Source organism: Benincasa hispida, chromosome 8 (assembly GCF_027475165.1).
Source record: "Benincasa hispida cultivar pf3 chromosome 8, pf3_genome.v1.1, whole genome shotgun sequence".
In the NCBI taxonomy this organism is placed as follows: Eukaryota; Viridiplantae; Streptophyta; class Magnoliopsida; order Cucurbitales; family Cucurbitaceae; genus Benincasa; species Benincasa hispida.
The window spans coordinates 30,706,710-30,734,276 of NC_143485.1; the positions used below are offsets into that span (position 1 = coordinate 30,706,710).

At 33.8% G+C, this 27,567-nt stretch overlaps 1 protein-coding gene across 25 annotated transcripts; it reads right to left on the reverse strand.

Annotated features, from left to right (window-relative positions):
- Positions 1-999: 999 nt before the first annotated feature.
- SRD2 (snRNA activating complex family protein) lies at positions 1,000-17,074 on the reverse strand. Of its 25 annotated transcripts, none has more exons than XM_090316261.1 (15): positions 16,921-17,069; positions 16,749-16,849; positions 16,584-16,635; positions 14,350-14,415; positions 13,901-14,080; positions 13,769-13,824; positions 13,622-13,688; positions 13,469-13,533; positions 12,596-12,716; positions 11,902-11,990; positions 11,720-11,801; positions 3,491-3,586; positions 2,304-2,429; positions 1,973-2,230; positions 1,000-1,671 (listed from the first exon to the last, which is right to left on the reverse strand). In XM_090316261.1, exons 5-15 carry the CDS (start codon positions 14,054-14,056, stop codon positions 1,387-1,389), a joined length of 1,401 nt encoding a protein of 466 aa, XP_090172387.1. In that variant the 5' UTR covers positions 14,057-14,080; positions 14,350-14,415; positions 16,584-16,635; positions 16,749-16,849; positions 16,921-17,069; the 3' UTR covers positions 1,000-1,386. The 25 variants fall into 25 exon arrangements, with proteins under 25 accessions (XP_090172387.1, XP_090172386.1, XP_038894478.1 ...); XM_090316260.1 differs by having other exon boundaries at positions 11,711-11,801; XM_039038550.2 differs by having other exon boundaries at positions 1,973-2,245; positions 11,711-11,801.
- Between the last annotated feature and the right edge of the window lie 10,493 nt (positions 17,075-27,567).

The following is a 27,567-nucleotide window of genomic DNA, read 5'->3' on the forward strand; positions in this document are numbered from 1 at the left end:
AAGAATTTGCTACACGATCAAGTGATGAGGCTGCAGGCGGTTCAAGACTCGATTCACCTGTTCAAAGCGGTTGACTCGAATCTTTTGTAATAGTTTGGCATTTATTTCCAATTTTGAGTCAAATTATCCTAGTCCATCAACTTTTATTAAATGTGCATGTGATGTATATTTATTTTATATGCCATAATGTATGTCATAGTTTTAAAACCCACCATAGGTTATACATTTTTTTCATGCATCATCTTTATATTATAAGTGTTATAATATAGTAGTTTGCATGATTAAATTACTTAAAGCATGCTCATGCATCATATAATTAAGAGTTATAATATATGCATACATTAAAACATATTCAAGCATCATTTATATTATAAAAGTTATAATTACTTAAAGCATGTTCATTATTTATTATATAAAAATTATATATTAGTAATGAATGAACATTGCATAAAGTATGATACTTACGTTTATTTATAAAAGTCATAAATATTTCTATAAAATCAATATTTCCATAAAATCAAGATCTCAAGATTTCCATTAGCATTGAATGTCACTGTTTTCTGTATTTTTAAAAACAGACCATTTTGATATTGCAAAATTCTAACCAAAAAAAATCTTTTAATTTGAAGTTAGGACCACAATTCAAAATATTACTAACAAGTTATATTAAAAAAAAGAAAAAATTACTTCTTTAGTCCTTAAAATCCAAATATGATAATTATTTGGTCTTTGAATCTTCAACCTCAACATTTTAACGAAATTTGAATATAGTAACATTAAAGTCCCTATTGTAAATTTCTCATTAGTCTTTCTAACGTAAGTTGACGTGGCACTTCACTTCAATTTTTTTTCTCTCATCTATAAACTTGGGGTGTAATTTGATTAAATTGAAAGCTTTGAGTAAAAATTAACTAACAAAATTGACAACCGTTGTCATTTTTTTGTTTTAGGTAATTTTCAATTCATTTTTAAAAACTTCAACATCCAACTTCTGTGCAATTATCTAAACTCCAAATATTTATGATTTTCTAAGAATAATAAAGTCATATTTACATCCAAACTGGAAAAGGTAAGCAACAACAATTTTGTATTCTACCCTAGGAAAATAGTTTACCTTTCCTTTCATAAAAACACAATAGAACAGTTCCCCAAGACAACCAACCCAAAAAAATAATAATAAATAAAATAAAATTGTAACCATTATTTACCTTTGGCCTCTAATTCTGAAGCCGTGGCACCAGCCAAGATGATTGGACTGTGGCTACTTACAGGACCAACTCAACATCATCAAAACTGCTGAATGAATCTCAATGACCAAAGGCATTTCATCTGTGAATTGAGCATCAGTGAGAAGCATTCTTAAATAACCTAGCTATAGCTAGCCACCTAATCTTGCAAGTAATCGTGCACAACGAAATCGTTGTAAAGGAGGTTCCCTTCTTTCGAGTAGTGAAGAAGAAAATAGCAGTCTTCACAAAAGTAGCAAGGGTTTTCCTGTGCCCACTTGTCGTCAAGAGTAACCTTTTTAGCCCTGTAAATGTTACAGACATCGCATTTCCGAGCTCGGGTCCTAAGCTGAAATGTAACGATTGGATAAGCAACACGATCATGTACGTCCTCAGGATGGATCAACCTCATATCTCTAATCACTATGGTATGCTTGCAATCTCCCTGTGTTACAAGGATTCCTCCAAAGTCAATGCAGTTTTTTGTTTTGGACAGAAACAAATGTGATTCATTGATAGTAATGAAATATATAAAGCTCACTAGAGAAAATAAAAAAGGGAATCCTACTAGAAAGAAATCAACTAAGGGCGGTAATTAAAGTGCTCTCACAAGGAGAACCAACACCACCGAACGATTGCTTCAATAACAATAGACCATGGCTTCCACTTTGAAATGAAAGCCACACTCTATGCAAAACGAACATGAAAAACAAAAACCATATGGAAGAGCCAAATAAGCAATATACCTGATGACAGTACAGATACCCAGCCCCAAGCCTAAATTTCAGGTCACAAAATCGAACCTTGTTCATGTTGACTGATCTGAAATGAGGTACATGTGAAACCGATACTTCGTCAACAACTGAACTTTTCTGTTGCGATTCACCAGTTATGATGCATCCCCATTTCTTACGAGCTTCATCCTCTGAATTTTTAAGCCAATCAAATATAGGTTTGCTATAATCTATTGCGGAAGGATTCCTCAAATCATTGCAGAATACATCCTGGATATAAACAAACTGCATTGGCTTATTTAAAATCAAATTTAAGAAATACAGGGCTCATCGAATTTCTTACTTCTATGAGGAAATATCCAGATGAATCCTGCTGCCCAGCCTTTTCCATTAATGTGTCCGTTGAGCAATAAATCTTGTCCTTCAGTTCTGCTAACTTTTGTTGTCCAAGGACCAAAAGCTCTTGAGTCTGTAAAGAAGAATATCACATTAAGGTCATACATATGATGACCTAAATAACCAGAAAAAAAGTTTCGTTTTTTTTTTTCCCATAGTCGAAGGTATATGTCTTAACCAATTGAATTATGTTCTGATTGACATAAAAATATAAAAGAAAAAATTGCAGCAAATGTACTACAAGAAAGTATCCCAACTAGAGTTAATTGATTTAGAAGAATAACTATCAAAATCTTTGAACACACCAAGCGGCATAATATCTGTCATCTGATAAGTTTCAATCTTTCCTCCCCATTAACTTGTTCAAATCTATAGCTACTCCTATTTTTTAGTACAACAATGTGCCCGTTAAGTTACAACAATTTGTAAGTTTCAATCTCAAGAAAATGAGTATATGTTTACAACTGCTAAGTTATGCTCATGTTGGCTCTTTAGCTCTCCTTTTAAAAGCCATATATCTACAAGTATCAGATATTATATTTATTGGAAAACTCAAATGCTGAAAAGCATCCAAGGTAGAACACCATATTCTCTTCAATAGGAGAAAAAATACAGAGGGTCAGGGCGTTTTCATTGAATTCTACCAGCAGCGTTAACATCCTCCATGAAAGGTATCCAAGTTAAATATTTAAAATATTTAACTTTTGGGATCCTAGCGTTCCACAGTGCAAATACAGGATCCTTAGGCAAACAAAGAGCATAAAAAATAATAGTTTTTTTTTTTCTTTTCCGAGAGATCACCTAGAAACCAGAAATAAATTATAACCTTGCTCCTTCTATAGCATGGTACTCGTCTATATCCTGTCAATACCTCTTCAATATGTATAGTCATCAGGAGAAATAGATATTGGTAGTGAGCTTTGATACATAAATACAAGAATATTACTGTAATGAAGTTTGTTTGACCAACAATAATGGGAATGGAAGAAATGACACATAACATTTACTACTTAATATCTAAGAAATAATAAAGATGTTATCATTGTTTCTCAACCGTGATTTGACTAAGTCTTCATCAAGAGTTATTTATTTCAAACGAACCCCTTTAAACTGTTAAGAAAAAGAGAAGCATACCTTCACCATCTTGCGAGATTTATGGTAAACCTCTACAAAAAGTACAGTCGTTGGATGCCGCAGAGTTCCGTGTTCTCCACTGCTCAGTGATTTCACCTAACATGTTATCAATTCCTATCAGCAGGGCTATACATGAAAAGAAATGCATGGTCAAACAAGAATCACCAAATTATAAGGACCAATTTTGAAATAGCTTGTGTATTTTATGTTAGGACTCCAAATTTAAGATTATGCATTTAGTTTTAAGGAGGATCTAGCTGTGGCCAATTTAATATTCAGCAGTTACAAAGGCAATTCATTAAAGAGAAAATGTAAGATGAGGTAGAATGAGGTACTCAGTCGTAAAATTGTTAATATCAGTATGATAGAGAAGAATCTATAAAATGCACTGCTGTAGCAATTTAGTTTCAAGGAAGAAGTCAAACAAATCACAGCATCTTTTACCCCCTTATTGCTGGCCAAGGCTGCTAGTCACTGTGTTGGGAAACGCAACCTCTACACCATTTTCAAGGCCATACAAATTGCCCACCAAATCAGGTGAGTTCAGGGTCTCTTACTTTGCTCGTCACTCATCCTTTCCTAACTACTCATAAAGCCATTAAGCTCTATACTCAAATGAATGACAAGAGGCCCTCTCGTCCTTTCAAGAAAAGAAAACCTAGCAAATAATGACCAAAAGGGATTCGTCACCAACATCCAAAGAGACATCAAATAACACAGGACCAAACATCTCATGAATCCCTCTCCATTCCTCTAAACACTGTATTATTTCTCTCCCCCATAAACCCCACAACAAAGCACACACTCCGGTTCTTCCCTTCCTAGTTACCCATCAACACCTTTTTCATGCACTGAGAATGAGAATAAAGTTTGCAAACATTGTCACATTGCTAGAGCCAGGCCTATGTCCCATACCAACATACTTACATCAGCAGATACATATAAACATCAGCAAAATAACGTAAATGCACCTATTATGATTACATAATATCCAGTTCAGAACCATTCTGAAAGACGCAATATTTTAGCGAATAAAAAGGATGATACTAAATCCTCCCAGTGAAAATCTACTAGCATGTTTGAATATTAAAAAACAATATAGAATGAACAAGGGTCACAGTCCAGCTGACTCCTAACAGGGACCCTATTTGTTGGGGCCTTAATGGTTCTGGTTATTTTTCTTTCTAAACATTTGTTCAACCTAAGACTATAGATCGCTGCCAAATTTGGCTCACACTTGACCATGAACAATTCGAGCCTGAAAATCGCAGAGGAAATTAGTTGTCGTTTTTAATGGAGATAAAATTAGTAAAAAAATTACACATACATATTGATATCATATTCACAAGTTCGTTATTTTAGAAGAATAACTCCATTTTTTCCTACACCAATAAGACAGGAGAAACAACTTTTAAAAGAGCAAATATTAGAGAATTTATTTCACAAAATATTGTTTTATAAGAACATAAAACGATTCTTGAATCAGTTTCCAATTATCCCCTCAATTGTTTTCAGTTCTGGATAACCTCTAAAAAAAAAAATTTATAGTTCCGGACCCATGTCATGGAGTAGACAGAGGTGATATAATCCAAAAGAGGCACCCTGCCAACTATCCCCCACCCTTCCAGTGCCTTTTTTGCAAGAACAGCCTCAAAGACAACATCCACCTCTTTTCACATTGCCCACAGAGCAATGAGGTACGAAATCAAGCACTTTGGAATTTTCCTCTTTTTTTTTTTTTCCTTTTATATCCATTGAGTTTCTAGACAAGCTTGCATGCATCTTTACTTATCGCACAAGACAATCGTTTGACCTCACTAAAATTTCTTGGAAGCTACTGGAGCAATATGTATGTTAGCATTGCATCACATTTTAAAGAAGTCTAAAATTCTGTAGCCTCACAAAAGTGATGGCTGGTCACCATTCTTTGCAACCCTTGGTTGGAGAGAAACCAGATATTTGAAGATTCTTTTTCAGAGTCACTAAACCTTGAAATTTATAAAATTGTTTAGCTCTCCTAAGTATATTCTTTCACAATACTCTTTCAATGATGATTCTATGACAGTCGGATATTTCTCTGTACCCTTTGCTCATGGGAGAGTGTCCTGCCCCTTCAGTTCTCACATATCTAAGATTCTCATAAATGCTCCAAATTGATCTCTCATTATTTTCTCGCAAGATAATTCTCACAATCACACTTTCAAAGTTCTTTCTAGATACCACACAAGAGTCACTATCTGAACTCTCGGTCATATATCTTTCATGCCCTCAATATTGTTGAGGCGACCCCGGGTGCGCGCCTTAGGCGAGAGGCGAGGCACCCAGGGGCCTGTGCGCCTCATATGTGGCTAGGGCGAGCGAGTTGAATGAGGTGCTTGCCCCGTGGCACCTTGCAGCACCTTGCACCTTGGCCAAGGCATGCACCTAGGTTATATTTGGATTTTTTTTTACTTTAAACTAATACGATGTTATAACCTAAAGCCCACGTAAAAAAGCCCACCATAGCCATGCAACCTAATATTATATAGCCATTTGTGATCATGCAAAAATAAAAAAGGAAAACGTGTTTGTGACTCTTCCAATTCTCCTCATTTACGTTTGTTGTTTTCTGCAAAGTTTGAAATACTTCTTCTCATCGTAAGTTTCTGATGGACTTCCAAAAAAAAAAGGAAAAGCTTTTCTTCAGTTCTTCAACTTCTTAATCTTGGCTACACTTCTAAGGGTTAAATATCACAGAAAAGGGTTAGTGTATCCAATTCCAACAAAGGTCATTGATGGAGATAGAGAATGAGATGGAAGTTGATGAATCAAGTACCAGAACATCTGGAAAATGAGCAATTAAATCGCAATCGCAACCAAAACCCCCCATGAACAAAGGGAGCAATGGATAAATTTGTGTATCCAAATCCAACAAAGGTCGTTGATGATCAGAATAGATTAAAGAAACTGAAGCAATCAATCATCATCGAAAAATACAACAAAGAAAGGAAAGATGCAACAGTTCAGTTTATCATGCGTTGGATTTATCAAGCAGGTATTCCTTTAAATACAATTTGATTGAAAAGTTTTCAAGTAATGATTGAAGCCATAGGACAATTTGGGCTAGGGTTGATACCTCCTTATCACGAGGCAAAAATAACATGTTTGAGAAAGGAAGTAGAACACACGAAAAAATTAATGAGCAACCATGAGGTTAATGGAAAACAAATGGTTGTTCTTTGATGTCTGATGGATGGACTGATAGAAGATATAGGCCTGATAAACTTTTTAGTACATTCTGCTACTAGGACATTGTTTTTGGAATCAATTGATGCATCTTCCAACATCAAAACTGGAGAAAAAGTATTTGAACCATTGGATGGCATGGTGGAAAAGATAAGAGAAGAGAATATTATCCAAGTTGTGACTGATAATGCATCAAACTATGTCCTAGCTAGCAAATATTTGGAAGCAAAGCGACCACATTTATATTGGACACCATGTGCTGCCCACCATTTAGATTTGATATTAGAGGATATTGGGAAGACTGATCAGATCCAAAGATGTCTTGAAAGGGTTGTCATACTTAGTGGTTTTATTTATAATCACTTGTACGTACTGAACACGATGAGGGAGTTCACACATCGACATGAATTGGTAAGACCGGCGGCTACACATTTTGCAACATCATCTCTTACCCTGGCAAGTATCCACAGGAATAAAGCTAATTTGAGAAAGATGTTTATTTCTATGGATTACTTCCAAAGGGCAAAAGATCCAAAGGGAAAGAGAGCAGCCGTGATGCCATCCTTTTGGAACTCGGTGGTCTATACTTTAAAGGCATTTGGGCCCTTAGTTCGAGTACTTAGACTTGTCGATGATGATAAACCTGCAATGGGATATATTTATGAGGTTATGCATAGGGAAAAAGAGGTCATTAAGAGTTGGTTTAATGATAATGAGATGAAGTACAAGCCAATCTGAGAGATCATTGATAGAAGACGAGATTGTCAACTTCACCGACCTTTACATGTTGCTGGATATTATTTGAATCCATCACTTTTCTATGACCACAAGGATAGAATTACTCAAGAGGTTGAAGTCATGAATGGTCTTCTTAAAGTTGTGCAAAGATTGATACTATCTACTGGTAATCAAAATCTATGCCTAGTGGAGTTAGAATAATATTCTGAAGTTAAAGGCATATTCACCATTGATTTAGCAATCAACACGAGGAAAGTAAAGACGCCAAGTAAGGACATTCCCTACTACATTAATAGTATACAAGTTTATTTAGTATTAAAGTTCTAAATCATGTCAAAATGTGTGAACAACATCATGGTGGGTCGTTTAGGGTGGTAGTACTCCAATTTTGCAAAAGTTGGCACGAGAGCCCTTGATCTAACATGTAGTGCTTCTGGGTGTGAGCACAATTGGATTGTTTTTTAACACGTAAGTGATTATTTTGTTTTCTACATTATTAATTTAAGATTTAAAATATATTTAAAACTCTATATTGGTTAATAATTTGTAGATTCATACGAAAAAGAGAAACAGATTGGAGCAGAAGCGCTTAAATGATTTGGTTTACATAAAGTATAATCAAGCACTTAAAGATCATTTTGATCTAAAGGATCAACTTGATCCAATCTCCTTAGATCATATCGACAAGAGTAATGAATGGTTGGTCGGAACATTAGATGAAGAAAATAATGAAGCTGAAGTTGACAATGAGCTAGTTTTTTATGACGAGGACACCTCACATGGAAGATGTGGCTCGTGCTAGTAGCATTAGAAAACCCATCACGTATACTAGATCAAAAGGAAGGTCAACTGCCTCTACCACCACTTCTAGAGTTCAAAAGCAAAGACCAATTATAAGAGTGGTTAGTGATGAAGATGACGACGACGATGGGAGGAATAAGACATTGAGGAGGACAATGGCCAAGGAGGGGCAATGGACCAAACCTTAGATTTAGATGGGGAGGATGATGATGAATTTGACATTTGATCATGTTTTAAACGGTTACTTTTAGAGTTTTCATTTATATTGATTAGATTACTATTATTAATCTTTGAGGCTTTGACATTTGCATATAAATTTATGTTCTTCTACATATATTATTTATTTATTTATTCATTGCGCCTCGCTTTGCTCGGGCGTCGCCTCTCGCCTTGAGGCGATCAAGGGACTTGTTGCCTTGAGATGCGCCTTGCGCTTTGAAAACACTGCATGCTCTAGAGAAAAATCGTCGTCATTCTTCCTTCTGTCACTTCCTAGTTTCATGTAAAATGGAAAAGCATCATATAAAGAATGAGAACTAGCACTAGGGCACTCCAAGAAGTTTTTTCTGCATTGCTCTAGCGCCTTGGTGCTTCCTTCCCAAATTACTTGCCTCTGATACCCTTTGTAGCACTCATCTGTTCCTTTTCTCCATTTGCTTCAGTCCAGACATCGAAAAAGGCCCTTCCAACGAGTTTCAAACTACGTCTTCTAGATCATTTGGAATCCAAAAAACCCAACAGATCAACTATAAAGTTATTTTTTTTTACTCTTTGTTTGAGTTGCTAGCCCAAAAGAGGCTTCCTACCTGACTATTTCTGAAAAATACTATAAAAACTAATAGAATAAAGTAAGGTTAATAACTGCAACTCCATCTTCACTATTGTTTCAGAGTGCAATGATATCAAACAACCTCCCCTAGTGGAAGTGTAGCATCCCAAATTTTCTAGTAAATTCTATTTAATGTTCTTGTACTATTTGAGTTATATTGTGAAGATTGAGACAAAAATTGAATTATTGTGTTTAAATAATTCAATTTTAAATTAGTTATGACAAAGGACTTAGGTTTTTGTTTTCAAATTAATTGAAGGACTAGGAAAGTTGGATAAATTAATTTGGGGATTTGGGATTTTTTCAGGAATTAAATTTTGATTTGGAATTTAAAAAAGAAAAGGGAGATATGTATATCTATTTATGGAAGACTAGGGTTTTAAGAAGAAATATATAAATATATGTATATGGACTCCTCGTGAAGCATGAAGAAAAGGAAAAGAATTAAACCCACACTGTCATCTCCCTCTCTCTCCCTTCAGTCCTCATTCGAGTGAAGAAAGAAGCAGCCAGCATTCTCACCCCTCTCAAACCCGACTGTCACTGGTGTCGTGCCTCGCCATCAACTTGGAGGTTTCCTGCGCGTTCAGTCCTCGTCAGCGCCGTCAGACGCATTCGTCACTGTCTATAGGAGTGTTTAAATGACCCGACAACCCGAACAACCCAGACTACCCAACCCAAATAGAAGGGTTGGGCTGGGTTAGTTTTAATTGGGTTAGGTTGGGTTGGATTTCTTATGTTTTTTTGGGTTGGGTTGGGTTCGGGTTATGCTTTTAAAAATTTGGGTTGATCCAACCTAACCCGAATTTCTAATATTATTAAAATATATATATATCATAGCTTATAAATATTATAGGTCATATATATTTTTGTGATGTTTTCTTGAAGTTTGTAATAGATATCTTAGATTTTGATATTTAAGATTTGAGTTTTATGAAATTTTAGTTATTAGTATATGTTGTAGACAAATTTAAGTATTTTAAGTTAATAAAAAAAGTTACTAAAAAAAGAAATAAATAAATAAATCACCCGGCAACCCAACCCAACCCGAATTTCAAGTTGGTCCAAAAAATCTCCTCAATCCAACCCATGTATGCCCTTAGCTGTCAGGAGCTCGCGCGGCCTCTCTCTGCCGTGGGTTCGCCGCAAACGCTGTTCTGACCGACGCCACCGCTGGTTGTGGTTGTCCATTTGAGTCGCTGTCACCACCCAGTCTGTTGTTTGGAGTACTTCTTGACCATTTTAGGTTGTTCCTGGTTGGTTCTTGAATACCCATCTAGTGTTTTACCTAAAATCCTTTGATCTTGATGATTGGAGGTTAGGTTGGAGTTTTTGGAAGGAAGTAGATGCTGTACTTGGTTCAAGTCCGTTTCCGGCAAGAATTTTGGTGAGTTTTGGGTTTTTTTTTACTGCTAATTGTTGGATACCCATTGATTATTGGTCTAATTATTGATTTAATTGTGGTTTGGAGGCCAGATTTGGAAGTCCCTTTCCGCTGTCCAGCAAAGTCAAAAGTTGATTTTGGCAGTTTGTCAGTGGGGTTGGATTGATTTTGAAGCTTTGAGGTGGTTTCGGATCAAACCACTTGTCGGATGAGAGTTTGGAGTTGTTTGGGTTTAATTTTGGTTATTTTTGGTGAATGGTTTCAACCTGATGGTTTGAGTTTAAACCTTGACTTACGTGTAGGTCCTAATTGAGGTTTTTGCTAGAAATTCCTTTGCTTGGTTATACCGTCAAATTGAGATAAGCGTCTTATTTTCCCTCAAGCCAAACACCCTAAGTTGTTGATAAGATTGAGCATATACCGTGAAAACATGCTATTAGATGTTATAGAATGATTTGCTATGCTTTGTTGATGTAAGGACTAAGTGGGTGTTCTAGTGATCTGTGAGTTTTGTTGTTATGAACATGACATGAGGCCTTGTGATCGTTTTTGGCATGCTAGTTGTGACGGCTATGTTAATATGACTGTGATTTTAGAATGAGGTCTATTGGTTGACTGATGCATGCTAGATTAGATGGTGACTGTTAGTTTCCCTATGGAGTTGTGTACATCTTATGCTTGTGAACCTTCGAGTCACCATTTATGACTGATTTTTATTCTTTCGGGTTCACCATTTGTGACTGATTTGTGTTCCTCCAGGATCACCACAACTGTCATGTTATAAAATGTACACCGGTGCTAGATAGGAAGGTTAACATGTTCACCTAGTGGGCCTAGTAGTAGGTCACTTAAAAATATTCATCCTTTCATCTTATATGTTTTTCAGGTAAAGATAAGGATAGATTGGCGAATGATAAGACCCCGTGCCCGTGCTTATGGGACAACTGACGCTTCAGCATTTGATTTTCCATGTTTTCATGTTCCAGTTTAGCAATCAATGTTTTGAATTCTTTATTTGTTTTACTTTATTGTGTGTTGAAATTTATGATTAGGGGTATCCCAAACCAAGGTTTTATGCTTTTTTTACTTTTAACCTGTTGGAATTCTTTACTTTAATAAAAAGGTTTGATTCTTTTCAGTAAAGTTGCAAGGGGATGATTTTCAAGCTTATACATGCATGTAGTAATGTCCTAATATTATAAGTTAGAAAGTCGGGTCGTTAAGAACACAGAAGAAACCCTACATGGGGAACCTTTGTAGAAAAATTCGTAGACCTCAAGGACTTCAACCTCTCTTTGCTCTCTGACGATGAACTGGCAATTTCCTTCTTCCACCTGGAGAAAAAAAAAGAATATCTAAATTTATTGATCATAAGCCCCTAATATATTATGCATATCATGAACGGGATTTTTTAAAAAAAATCATTGTACAAACTTGAAAGCATGTAATTTGACTACAGCTCTGTCTGCATCTTGCTTTTGTTTAAGTTTTGCAATTTCAGCCACCTTTGCCATAGATTTTTCCTGAAATAATATGTTACATATTAAAATTCAGTTAAAAAACAAAAGGGAAAAGATAGAGAGAAAATGTATTAAAAATAATTATTAAGCACAAGATTACAACGATTTTGCATAACTGCCATACTTTACATATGAACAAGGGAACAGATGGATCAAAAATTCCAAAGGGTAGAAAAGACACCGTAATGGAAAAAAGAAAAACAGAAAAAAGAAAAAAAGAACGAGGGAGAGAGAGAGACGGAGAGAGTGAAAACAACTAATTTTTCTCAAAATATCCCTCAACATCAAATATGTTATCAATATTTCCATCGATATTCGCATTCCTCGTATCCAGAAATAAAAATAGGAAAAAGAACCACCCAAATTAATAGAGAACAAATCATACTGAAGTACCATTGAACGTAATGAGAAGATGACATAATTCAATAGCACCGCATAACAAACTTATCAAAAATTAAGAGTCAGATGACGAAGCTTGTACACAGAAGCTGATACTCGTTTACTTATTCCCAAAAAAAAAAAAAAAAAGTCTTATGAAAAATCATTAAAATTAACCAAGTTTCATACAAATAGTTGTAAAAGACATAATGAAAAGATGAGCAGCATGCCTCAATATTAGAATGTTCCTCCTGTTTTCGCTTCCTTCTTGTCATTTTATTCATGCTTCTACTTGCATTTGATGCAGGAGCAGCCTCCAAATTGTGCCCGTTAACTTCCTCTTCATTTTCTCTAAGAATACCATTTTTCCTCAAGAGAATTAATGAACTTTTAACCAAAAATAGTATAAAGTAAAATGGACAATTTTGAAAAATAGAACATTCAAATTAGTAAACAATGAATCTAACTCAAGTTTATTGTATAAAAAAGAGTTTAGCTAAAAAAGAGCTATAAAAAGAGACGATTGTATAAAAAAAAACTTCTCTAATTGTATAGAAAAGAGTTTAGCTAAAAAGGAAGAACAGTAGTACACCAATAAAGAGCCATAAAAAGAGACGATTCAATCATTTCATCCAAGGATCTTTCTTTATTCTAAAAGATTCCTGAGTTCTTGTATCCAGACAGACCAAATTGTAGTCCAAACAAAATGCTGCCAAAATATCTCTGTGTGTTGTTTAAAGGGGTGTTCTGTGAGCAAGAACCCTATCATTGGGAGACCATAAAAAGAAAATTTGCTTCTTTGGTCCCCTTTTACTCATTTACAAGGATTACCATCTCCAAAATCTATTTTACACTTCTATGGTTTCTCCTCTTCCAAAAAATTAGACAATCAAATTTTAGGGGAAGGGTACCATACAACGTAAAATTGTATTTTCGCTAAAATAGTTGCCAATGGGGTGAATGTGCAGAAATGCTGTTTTTGTTAGTCTAATAAGTTTGCCTATGTCAAAAAACAACAGGGCAGAAATCCAAGTCGGTCCAAGTTCCAAGTTCAAACAAACACTATAAAAGTTTGATTTAAAATAACAATCACAATCAAATACCTGATCACCCCAGCATTCAAGTTTTCTTCTGGAAGCTCCAGCTGGTTATTAGCATTCTCATCACTCTGCATTAGTACAGCAGATGAAAAGTTTACTGAGTGTTTTGTTTTAACAAGAATGCACTAGATGATATGAGACACTCAGTTTGCGGACCTGCAATGATTCCTCCAAAGCCATATTCAATAACTGTTCTTCAGTAAACACCTTAAGCCCATCAATCCTGCAGAATGTTAGTTGCAAATTAACAAATTCAACCATGACCACACCAGAGCACATTCAGGGAAGAGAAAATATACTTACGATATATCATCATCACATAGTTGAGATGAATCCAAGTGCAACGCTGCCTCCAGACTCTGCTCAAGAATAAGGATTAGATTTAGAATAGAAACAAAGGTGTAAAGACATGTGTCTAAGAAAATATATGAGAACCTGAAGTTCTTGAATAAGAGAAGACTCAAAGTGAGAGACCCTGGTAAGAGGACCAACCAAGTTGGGTGCATATATAGGCCCACCCAAAGGAATTGAAAGGCCATCTCCATTAAGGGCCATCTCCTCTGAAGCTCTAGCCCCGTCTCTCGCCTCCATGACTCTTGTAACAACCCGACTTTCCTAGAACAGACATTGGGCGTTACTATCCAGGCAAGGTTTGGAAAACATAAAATTTAGTTGGGATTAATAATAACAAGAAGAAAATCCGTACAAGCTTTATAATATGAAATAACAATAAATTTGCTCAATATCTCTTAAACAATAATTTTAAATCAAAATCGAAATTTTATAATGGAACATTTGGCCCATTCCAAAGCTAGCCCTCATACTCTTAAATAAGTTATTAAAAAAAAAAAACAAAAAAGCAAATTCATGATGTGGAAGCTTACAACTAATCCATTCTCATGGCAGCGTTGCAACCTCCCGTTAGCCACCTCAGATGCCCTTGCCCTTACCTGAAAGAAAAAAAATTGGAAGGAATGAGTATTAGAAAAATACTTAATACGTCAGCGGTCCACCATGCACATTTGAGTCACACAAATGTTCAAATGCATATAGGGCGCATACAAGAAAATAGAACATAAGCTTATACGTTATGACACTCGCATCACACAGATATGGTGTACATAACTCTTAGTAGTTAATATTTCAGGAGATATGACACTCGCATCACAAAGATATGGTGTATTTTTTTAAAAAAAGGAAACAACTCTCTATATTAATTGAATAGTGAGACAAAAGCTCAAGGTACAAGAGTATTATACAATGAGCAATAGGCCTAAGGATCAGCAAGTGCACCCGGATATCTTAACTAGGTTGACACTCCCATAGCGCCCTCATCATATCCAAAATACATACATACATACACAAGAAGGATAAGAGAAACGGCTGAAACACAGCCAAAACAACGCAAACTGCTTAGCTAGACCAAAACAAATGGTCAGTACAAGAGAGAACAACATAGTGAGAAGAACCAAGGAAGAATGAAAACAGATAACAGGAAGAAAACAGCAGCTGTTGGAGCAAAAAGACCGCAATTAGGAAGGGAGTATAAATGCTCTCCAGTTGAGGTTGAACTCCAGGATGTTATAGCTATTAAAATGGTTGGAGGGGATGCACCAAGATGAAGCAATATGACGGGCAGATTCAAAACAATTCAGGCAACCAAGTTGAACACCCTCTGATTTCTCTCAAACCATAATTCTGCCAATAATGGGTTCAACTTGGTAAACGAATGGGTTCATTAAAGCTCGTTCCAACCAGAAGTTGTTGTACAATCCCCCGGAAGTCTTTGCTCAACACTCATGATAAGTTGAAGATAGAAAATAAGTTCTCCCAGCACCAAGCTGAATAAGAGCACGAAAAGAAAAGGTGGAGGGGATCTTCGCCAAACCGAAGACACAACAGACAAATGGATGGGGAAAGGCATTGTGCTGCAAAACAGAGGCAACATTCAGCTGACCGACTAACATAATCCAAATAAGATGTTTACCCTTCGTGGGCTATTCGTCTTCCAAAGGGAAGTACTTTGTCCATTGGGTAGGAAGGGGAAAGGTGAGTTCTAAGGGAATTAACCGAGAAACAGGCATTGGCTGCTACAAACCACACCCTTTTATCAAAATCATCTGAAACTCTCCTTGCTGCAATTTTGCCAAGCACCTCTTCTTCTTTTAATAAACGGTGAAAAATAATTAACCAAAAGGCCAAGAGGCCGTCCCAATGATCGGCTACGGACCCTTTTGGAAAAATGGTAATTCTAAAAAGTCTTGGAAACAAGATATTGAAAGGAACCTCTCCTTCTCACGGTTCTAGCCAAAACGCAATCCGACTGCCATTTCCTAGCTTGAATTTTGCCAAAGCCTCAACTTTCAGCCAAGATCTTGAAATGCTTACCCAAAGGCTTCTCAAGCTCTTACCACCTTTGCCCGCCGTGTGCCAAATGAAAGAGTCTTTACCATGAATGCTTCTGACTACTTTGCACCAAAAGGAATCCTCCTCATCGATGTATCTCCAACCCCATTTAGCTAGAAGGGCTAAGTTTTTTGCCTTGAAGCCACCCAAACTGAGACCTCCAACTGCCAAAGACCTTTGCACTGAAGCCCAATTCGTCCACAAAGAGCTCATGTCATGCACATTCACGTCACACAGACCATCAACGTGTCAAAATGACACGCTTACAAAAAATTATCAAACATACATTACAATATGCAAGAAGATATCATATTGACACTAAGTCGACAGGCGGTGCTATTCCATGCATAATTGCTAGTCCTAAATCCATCGTTTGAGAACTACTTACCACAAATTGAACCCAAAAACTACCGAGGTAAAATTCTCTTTAGCTTGCAAAAACCACATTTCAAACCCTAATAAAATGTGAAGATTAATACCAATCTCCAATATCCATAAACAACTTAATACCATGATTAAAAACTCAATTTGAAACAGTAAATTCACTTGAAAGTCGTTAAATACTCAGCCAAAAGTCCCTTTATCAAAACCACCTTAATTCCACCGCCAACATCTGAATCTAAGCAAAATACAAGGATTAAGGATCAAAAACCTCAACTTAACTCCAACCAAAAATATGTTTTTAAGGGGCTGTTAAGTCCTAAACACTTACCAAACGTCACCCAAACGTATTCAGCAGCCAAAATCACCTCTAAACTCCAAAACTAACCTCGAAACAACGAGAGTAAATTGTTTTAGGCCGAAACATAAGGTGGGCAACCAAGATCGAAAAAAAAAAAAAAGGAAACAAAACCATACTTTCTCACTGCATACTCACCGTAACCCACGGAATCTGCGACCGGCGACGAGCAGGGGCAGCGTTGGATAGCGGCGCGGACGACAGAGAACAATCGGCAAGATGAACTATGCTGGGGGAGACTGATCGAAAAGAGAGAGAACGATGAGAAAGAGAAAACGAGAGGGAGAAAAGGATTCGGCAGGGGTCTCACAGGCGACTGGCTGCGACGGACGGCGGGCGGTCGACTACCGGCGACGACGGATGGCACTGAGCAACCGGCGGCGGTCTGTACAAAGTCGGCAGTGGCGTGGGTCGGACGTGTGTTTCGACGTCTTTGCAACAGAGAGGGAGAGAGAGAATAAAAAGGATTTGATTTTTCCTTTTCTTTTTTAAATTTTAAATTTGTTGGTCAACTCTAACTATGACCAGTCAAAGCCACACTTTCCAAGTTTTCTTAGCACAAACTCTCCCAAATTTAATTAAAATTACAAATTAGCTACAAATGATTTTTAAAAAAAATTAAAAAAAAAGTAGCCTAAGGAAAAAGAATCTAGTACTAGCAACCTCTTCCATTCATTATTTGACGTCATTAAATTATTTATTTATTTGTGAACTCTATATAATTCTTAAATGTTATTATCGTGACAAACAATGAATAGGGAATTTTTCATACTATCATATTACTAGAAATTTTCCCATACTCATGTTACACAAATGTCATAAATTTAATAATATTTCATTGGGATATTGTCAACCTTTTGATATTATTTTCCATGTTTTAATCTTAAAATATTTTAAAATAAAAAATATGTATCATTTTCTAATTTATTATTAATTATATAAAGATTTTTTAAAAAAATATTAAATTCTTTTCTTATTAACATCATTTTTTAATATATGGGTAATATGTTGGAAAATGTAAATGTATATCGCATATCTCATGGTTTATTCTTTTACATGTTCACAAGTACACTAAAAAATGTTAATATAGATTGCATTTATTGTTCGATATATAAGATAGTATAGTGTACAAATTATCTTGTTCATGCAATTATCAAATATCTTGGTTTAATTCTTTAAAAATTTAAAGATATAGTGCTAGATATATTAAATATATCTTGTTTTCTCCTTCTGAACTTCTCGTTGATGCTTGCTTTCATTTATGAATACAATAATTTTTTGGAGAAACTTTCCTTGCTTGTGTAGGTTTTGAAAAGAAAATTGTTTTGAGACATTCATTACACCAAGAAACTTTCTCTAATATGCTTCTTTTGGTACTAATAGTATTACATTTTTTTTAGAAAAAAAAAATAAATAGTAAAGAGGGCTAAAGAGTAAATTATGATAGACTTTTATGTAAAATAATAACTCATTGAGTTATTCAGCTAAATAGAAAAGTTTAGACAATTGTGTAATTAGACCTATTTATGTAGGGTATATATGTAGAAAACTCTTATAAAACTTCAATCTAATCCAATTAGGGACTTACCGTTGGATTTTTCTACATCTTTTGTAATATTTATTATGTGTACAAATTTATTATTTAAGTTTGTAATATTTCTTTCTAGTAGTTTTTCTCCTATACAAGAAGACCTCGTAGTTGTTTTAGACTAGTAAAAAAATACAATAATATTATTCTTCTTTCTTAAATTTAGATTGGTATCAGAGTGAGTTAGCTTTCTTAAGGAGAAAAAAAAAACTTTTAGCCCCCACTGCAAAGCCCTAGCCACTGTCAGAACATAGACATCGAAATCAATGACGCACTTTACCTACAGACGAGTTCTTCGTATTTCCAGGGTAGGTATTTGAGTTTACAACTGTCTAAAATCATCATAAGTTTTTGTCTTAACAATTGAGTGGGATCTTCAACCAAAATCTAGCTATATAAGGTAGAGTTCGCAGCCCCACCGACAACTCACTAAAATTACGCATGTTTCTATTCTTCATAGCCATTGTCCTTCAAATTTGCACTTTAGCCATATGTTAAAGTTCGTGTTAGCCATTTGCGAGCTCACGTTTCTGTAAAAATTCACAATCGAAGTTTGTACTCTACTGTCCTTCAATCATCTCTTGTTTTTGTCTAACCTCTTGCTGGAATTGTCACTGTCATTATTGTCGTGAAATACCGATTATAACCACAACTATCTTATTCATTTAGATCCCTGATTCACACATCCATTTGACATTTTCACTTCCTTAGTTTGGTTCACATAAATCAGCCTTGTATCAACTCAGGTTTTGTTCAATTTTACTTTTGGTTTGATTTCTTCAATGTGATTTTTTTTTCTAGTTCGGTTTTTAACTTGGTTCGGTTTTATTTGGTTTTAAGCTTGCTATGTTATTTTTGTTATTAAGGACACAAGTTATTTCTTATGTTAACCAAGTGATCATCTTTTGTAGTTGTCGTGACTTAAGTTTACTTTATTATATGGAGTAAATTCATCAAGTCCCACAAACTACTACAAAACCAATTTTTTATCTGATAATTTTTGTGTTTCCTTGGCGCAAATAGGTAACTATCCACACGTTTTTTCTTGTAATATTTCATCTCCACGGGTTATCAATTTTGAGTCTTTGATCACATGACTAGTTCATTTCATCTATTCTGACTCATATGTTATTTCTTATGAAAATAAAAAAAATTAGAATTGTCGATGATAGCTTATCCTCTATTGTAGGCAAGGGAACTATTAAATTTACTGATACAATTTCTCTACAGTCTCTTCTTCTGTTCCTAAATTAGCTTGTAATATATAATCTATCAATAAACTTTGTAAAGATTCTAATTGTTGTATCACTTTCTTTGAATCTTATTGTCTTTTTCAACATCAAAACCTGGGAAGGAAAATTGGAAGTGCTAGAATGCTTGATAGCCTTCATAACTTCGATTTAGGTTTCTCTAGTAATAAAATAATTCAGGATCTTAGTAATATTAATTCTCTAATTATTCAAGAACAAATCTTACTTTGGCAGGTTAGGACATCCCAATTTTCTCTACCTTGACTTTTATTTTCAAATTTATTTTAGAATTTTGATTTATCTTCTCTTCATTGCGAAAGTTTTGTTTTCCCAATATATATATATATATGCATCTTACTACAGGTTGTACGTGTCATAATGTTGCCGATGCATGTTTCCAAGTATTTTACGTGGAAAAGTTGTATTCACAATAAATAGAATGTTTTATGAAGTCTTGAGTTTTAGAACACTTCTTGAATGTCTTAAAATTGTGTTTCTACCTAGTCGCACACATCCTGATTTACCCATAAATGTTTTGATCCCCTACATTTTTTTTGGCCAATACATGTATTTTTTTGGGTTAATAATTCGAGTTAGGTTGGATCAACCCGAATTTTTCAAAATTGCAATCCGAGACCCAATCCAACCTAAAAATAATAATTAAAAAAAAAAAAAGTTAACTCAATCCAACCCAAATGTTAAATTAACCCACCCAATCCTTATAATTTGGGTTGGACAGTCTGAATTGTTTAAGTTGTTGGGTCATTTAAACATCCCTAGCTCCGTTGAAAAATTAACTCCATCATAATTCTTTTGTCCTCCGTGACTAATTTGGATTGGTCACTTCATCGACTAGATGTTAAAAATATCTTCATCGATGGTGATTTAGTAGAAGAGGTATTTAGCACACCACAAGAATTTGAAAGGGATCTTGGAAATAATAAAGTTTACAAATTAAATAAATAATTATACGGTCTCAAGCAATCTCTAAGATCTTGATTTGAACTCTTCATAAAAGTAATCACTACCTATGAGATACTTTCAAATTCAAGCATGACATACTATTTTCTTTAAACACTCAAAGAATAACAAAATTACTATTTGAATTGTATATGTTGATGATATGATCCCGTTGATGATGATGATGATGATGAATTAGTTTATCTTAAGAATAATTTTGCAAGTGAATTTTAGATCAAAGGCTTGGGAGCCTTGAAATATTTTTTAGGGATGGAATTTACAAGATCTAAGAAAGATGTTTTCGTTAATAAAAAAATATGTTATTGACTTACTTCAAGAGACATGTTTACTTGGTTGTCCAACAACAAAAAGTCCTATTCAACTGAATCTAAAATACAAGTTAAAAAGGTCGATGAAGTCGAGGACAAAGATATATACCAAAGAGTTGTGGGTAGACTGATTTGTTTATATCACTCATGTCCGGATATTGCATTTGCAGTAAGTATGTCAATTCATGCATTCACCCGGACCTATTCATTTCGAAGAAATGTATACTTAAAGTGTTGGGTTTTATGTCCTAAAACTTGTGGTATGTAAACAATGGAACTTATTCTGACAATTCAATAAAGGTATTATTAAATAGATCTATTGCTTAAATAGAAATCCAATAAACCTAAAAGTCCCTTGACTATTGGATGAGTATTTGAACTTTATGTGGAGACATAAAGATGGATCAGGTTTGAGTAAATAGTCAAAATGATCTACAGTACATAGATAAGGTTGGATACCTTATTCTGGTAACACTATTGAATACGACTTGCTCTGTAGTTGTTACAAGGAGTTGTAAAGTGCTACAAAAGAAGTGATCCTAATTCGTTCATGTTGGACATGAGGAGTGGGGGTGTCCTTGTGCAAAAGAGTTTGTACAAGATCGGACCATGAAATGAGTCATTCTTACTTTATAACGTTGTTTGCTGTTTAAGACTGACTATTTCAAAGCGATGACCTAGGTAATTTGACCTGAATCCTGAGCTAACTATGAACTCCTGTTTATCTGGGATTGCCCTTAGATTTGCATAGGTGAGGGTTGGCTCAACAATGCCGACTCAATATAACTGCTATTTCAGGGGCGAGACTGGATAGATAGCTGGGGACATAAGGTGCAAAAGGGAATTCATTCCTACCCGCTTTAGGGATAGTAGAGAGGTTGTTCCCTTAAGTGTTGATTATGGGGCTTGAACAAGGGATCCTGCCCTCTCATTTGATATGAGAGGGACTCGGTTTTGTGATTGGATCACAAAACAATTGTTCATTAGGGGATCAGTGGGAGTTAAGGAACAAGAGGTAATTTCGGGGGTAAAACAGAGATTTGACCCAACCATTATTACGAACAACCTGTGAAGGGTTAACTTACTAATCATGGTTATATCGAGTGGACATAATATATCTACAGTGAGGGGAGTTCAACTATGAACTTTAGTGGAGTGACCCATTAGTTAACGAACTGGGGGTTAGATCGGTCTAATGAGTTTAGCCGATTAATCTAGGATCGTTGGAGCCATGATCTGTAGGTCCATAAGGTCTCCCTACTAGCTCGAAAATAGATTAGCTTGTGTTAAGTTAATTTGAAACGTTCAAATTAGAATCAAATGGAATTGAAGAAAATATATTTAAATATAATTTAAATATATGAAGATGAATTTGTGTACAAATTAATTTATATTAGATATTAAATTAATTAGAATTATTTAAATTGTTTAAATAATTATTTATTGATTTTATTAGAAAATTAATTTATGAAATTAATAAATTTTAATTTTAGAAATAAAATATGATTTTAAAATCAATTTTGGATTTTTGGAAATTAAAAAATCACACAAATTTGAAAAAATGGGTTTTTTCAAGTCATCTTCAAAGTAGCTTACAAGAAACTCATCTCCTTTGGTTTACTCCAAGTATGAGTTGTATCCCATGCAACACATCTTTTGAATGATAGTCTGCAATATATTGAAGAGATTGGAGTGGAGAAAGAAAGGATGAACCGACTGAATTTTTGTTGAAAAATTCGAATGAAGAAGGTGTTCTTCAAATGGGTTGGTTCAGTGAGCTTTCTCCATATTCCCTTTGATTCCAGCTTATTTTGAGTCCCACAACTCAATCTAGAGCACCAAAAGGATAGTATGGAAGATCTTGTGGTGATATACACAAGGATTTGGAGGATTTTGCAGCTGGAAATGGAGATTTCAATGATTCGGCCAAGATATGTTCTTGAAACCCATTATAGTTTGTTTTTAGCATATTTCTTTTCAACCAAAATTAATGAATTAGATTGCTTATGGATCTTGTTCTCTTCCGCTACGTGCGGGTATAGATCCAATACGAAAGGACTCTAGGTAAAGGTATATTATTTCAAAAACATAATAATCTTCAACTTGAAGTGTATACTAATGTAGATAAGGCTGGAAGTATTGTTGATAAAAAAAAAATATACTTTTGATTATTGTTTGTTTGTCAGAGAGAATTTAGTTACATGGCATAGTAAAATACAAAATATAGAAGTGCTGAAGCAGAATTTAGAGTCTTACCATATAGAATTTGTGAAAGTATATAGATTAATAGGATACTCGAATAATTGAAATTGTCTAAAAAGATTCATATACATATTTATTGCAATAATAAAGTCATCATCGCTATAACTCATAAGACAGTCTTACGTGGTAGAACAAAACATAGTCATGTTCGATCTGCATAAATTACAGTTTTATTCTCCTAAATCTCTCGACAGACATTTAAACTTGAAGATTCGTGTCCCAAAAACTGAAGAGGTATCAATGGACATCTAAACTTGAAAAGCTGCTTTTTATACAATAATCACATCCATACATAAATAGAATTACCGATTCAATGTGTAACTAGTCTAACCCAAAAATTGTGTGTTACACATAAATTAAGTCCTCATTTGATTCGTGATTCATTTTCGTTTTTATGTTTTCAAAAACAAAAAATACAAGGAAAACATGGTCTACTTATTTTCACAAAAGTTTTTGAACAACACTTAAAATAGCCCATTTTAAAAAACAATAAATTGTCATTTTCTTTCTTTTCAAAATTTATTGTAAAAAATTATGAACACAAAATACACCTAACAAATTTATGTCACATTACACAAACTCCAAATTGAATATTATAAATTTTTTCTTTAGAGTTGAGAAGCCTGCTTCTATCTACGAATTGTATCTCTCATCAATTCTTAGTGAAGAGTTTTTTTTTGTCGTTAAATATATGATGAAATATGAATATATCACTAATTTAAAAGGTGCAACATCTTATCAACATTAATCCTACAAATTTGTATGATCTTTCTTTTAGATAAAAACTTTTTTTTTTAACTTTATTTGGATGAAAATTATTTATATTATTTTATCATAAATAATTTTTTATTCTCTTACACATTTTATCACTTGCATTTTCACAAATCATAATTTTTTTTTCCATCATGTAATCTCTCTTCCCCATTTTTCTTTCCCTTATTAACAGTAAAAATTTATTATAATAATAAAATAATAAAATAATTATTTTAATTATTTAGAATAATAAATTTTATCAAATAGAAATTTTGAATTTTGAATTCAAATTTCAAAATTTTAAGTTGGAACCAAATATATTTTTTGATAATGTAAAAACGCAGAATTCGTTTTTATTTTCCACTAATTCTTTATTTTCAAAAATAAATTTTCAGATCATGAACCAAATGAGACCTAAATCTTGTTAATAATTTTTTATATTTGCCTGAGTTATTATGTTTGTCGTTTGCTAAAAAGGTCTACCATTAGAAAAGAAAAGAGTCAACAAAATAAAATAAGAATAAAGGATGCAACAACTTAGGCGTCCCGCCAATTATTTTTAACGAAATATGTGTACCATTGTAAAAAAAAAAAAAAAAGAAAAAAAAGGAAAAGGCACCAACTATTATAGCTAACAATATTAAGGATATATACACATTTATGTTAAAATGAATTTTCTATTTATAACCCCTTTTATATATATATATAGTAACAAAAAAGAAAAATTAATATAGTATAGATAGTATGGAATTCTGTTGTTGATTTTATGATACATCTCGTTAATTTAAACTGATCACTTAAATTAGCATGCTAGTTAAGTCTTACTATTGAGACTATTATAATCTAAAGATTTTTTTTCTTTCTAAAATCATGTTTTTTGGGGGAAGTATTTTAAAAAATAGGTATTTTGGGAAAGTATTGACAGATTTAGGGTAGTGAAATCTTGTACCCGGTACACGGTTTTCATGTGTCATACTCGTGTACCGGGTACACGAGTCCATTTAATCCAGTCAGCTGACGTGTTGACTAGTTGACCGGTCAAGCGAACTCGTGTATCTGGTACACGAGTTCGTTATAATTTTTTTTTGTTTAAAGTCTAAAAATCACTTTGGAATTGGGAAACCCTTAGATTCTTATGATTTATGTTTGTATTATTTAGAAGAATGAGTTTTAGAAGGTTTACATAATTTACAAGCTTGAAATTTGTAAATATTTGAATGTACAAATCTTTGAGATGAGTTTTGAATACTTTTATATTTCTATTATTTCAAATTACTAGTTTAAGTAAAACACAAAATTATATTTGGCTTACAAAACTAAAATTCATGAATGAAAAATTTGTAATTCAAATGTTCTAATTTATGTGTTGGACAAACAATGCTAAAATTAGTATAACTCAACGGACATAAAATTTGTACTTTTGACTCTGTTGATGCCAAATTTGTATAATTTTTTTTTAATGGTTAAACTTAATTATATATTTAATCTACAATGAAAACATCTTGCACTCATATTAAAAAAAAAAATACCATGATATTAAATAATGTTTACAATTAGTTCTTTTGATATTTGCAATTTGAAAATGATACAATGTGGGATTTAAAAACGACCCCCTGGCCCTTACTCCTCATGGAGGTTGTCTTCATGTCCCTCTAAATTAGGTTCACCCCATTGTCACTGTCGTCTACGACGAATACATTTTCGATCGGTGTCAGCAACATTGAGTCGTCTTGTTTGTTGAATAATACTTTCTACGTTCATCAACCCCAATCTGTGCAACCCCAAGAAAACCCGCCTCCTGAACGTATGGAATGATGCGATGATCAAATGAGATAGTACTTTGTGCAGTCGTCTCCCTCCTTCGACAATTCAACACTATAGTGGACGAACTATCCCATACTGTCTGTGAACGATGCGTGTTTTGTTGGTACAATTGGACAGGATTAGAAGGACCAGACTCCATTACCTAAAAAGTTCAAATTATATTACATAATAGAATCGATAACATAAAAGATACATAAAAAGTACATAAGAAAATACAATTACATAAAATAAGTTTATTAAATAAATTCATTACATAAATTCATTATAAATATATAAAGAATACAAATACATGAAATATACAATTACATGAAAAATTATTATTTACACAAAGAATACAAATACATGAAATATACAATTACATGAAAATCCGACGGTACCAACTTAAGATCTTGTTCACCACTACCGTCGTTTCCAAATAATTCATCCACTTCAACGTCGATGTCACTATCTCTATCATTTCCAGGTTCAAGAATTACTAAATCTTCAGGACGCATCGACATATTTATTATGTTTTTTTTAACTGTTATAGTTGACAAAAAAATATGTTAATGTGTTAACCCAACAAACTCTAATTTCTAAGTTTTCTAAATTTAAATCAATCATATATAAACTATATAATATACTATACATAAACTATACATAAATTATACATATATAAACTATACATAAACTATAGTTTATACATACATAAATAAATTATACATACATACATATATAAACTATAACTATATATACATAAATACATACATACATAAACTATACATACATAACTATACATAAACTATAAATACATACATACATACATAAATAAACTATACATACATAAACTATAACTATACATAAACTATAACTATTTATACATACATAAACTATAACTATTTATACATACTTAAACTATAACTATTTATACATACATAAACTATAACTATTTATACATACATAAACTATAACTATACATAAACTAACTATACATAAACTATACAAAAATGTAGGAATATACCAAGCAAAATTCAGCCCAAAACATGCAAAAACATACATATAAATACAGATCAGCCCAACTAGAGAAAGAAATATACCAAGCAAAATTCGGCAGCAAAAAATATAGGAAAATCGAGCAACACGACCGCTAGATTCGGTGAAGATCAAATGGAGGACTGAAAGTCGAGTAAAATCAAAGTTTTGAAAGATTTCGGTGAAATAGAGGCTTCGGTGAGAAAAATCAACGATGGTTTTGGTAAGGGATCGATGGTTTCAATGAGGGAAAGCGACGGTAGAGAATTAGAAGCGTCATTTCGGTGAGGAAGAAGAAGGGTTCGACAGAGTTTTTAATGCAAGGGAATCGTGTACCCAGTACACGACTTAGGGTAATCGTGTACCCGTACACGACTTAGGGTAATCATGTACCTGTACACGATTTCCTCAGTCAAACTTGCATGACTGCCATGCCAGACTGGGCATGCCAGGTGGCCAGGAAATCGTGTACCCGGTACACGATTTAGGTGTAATCGTGTACCTGGTACACGATTTAAACACCTATTTTTGGGAATACTTTCCCCCAACCCTATTTTTGTCTTTATTTATTAAAAAAACATTATTTAAAAAAAAATCTAATCTAAACTAAAATAATCTACACTCCAAATACAAACTATTATAACCTATGACTATAGTAACCAGCTCATTACTCTAGATGCCTTCTAAGAGAAAAAAAATTCAATATGAAAATTCCCAAAAAAAAAAGGTTTTTAAAAGATAGACTAATTCAAATTTGTTTTAAGTAATATGAATTTTTTTAAAAGAAATATATAAAGAAAAAAAATGATTTTCAAGTATAAAGATCTTATTTAAACTTATAGATATATATTTCAATTTCCACGTTAGGAAACACATACGTGCAACACACGCAATTCTAACTAGTAATATAAAAGGTAATATGGTTGCAATGTGGTCTATGAATTACCTAACCTAAGGGTTGAAACTTAAACTGAATCCCA

Coding starts and splice junctions, on each gene's coding strand:
- SRD2 (XM_039038550.2), bottom strand. CDS start 14,056: ATGGAGGCGAGAGACGGGGCTAGAGCTTCAGAGGAGATGGCCCTTAAT. Junction 13,534..13,621: donor CTTTGGAGGAATCATTGCAG/GTCCGCAAACTG, acceptor GTACTAATGCAG/AGTGATGAGAATGCTAATAA. Junction 2,246..2,303: donor CTGGATATTTCCTCATAGAA/GTAAGAAATTCG, acceptor AAGCCAATGCAG/TTTGTTTATATCCAGGATGT.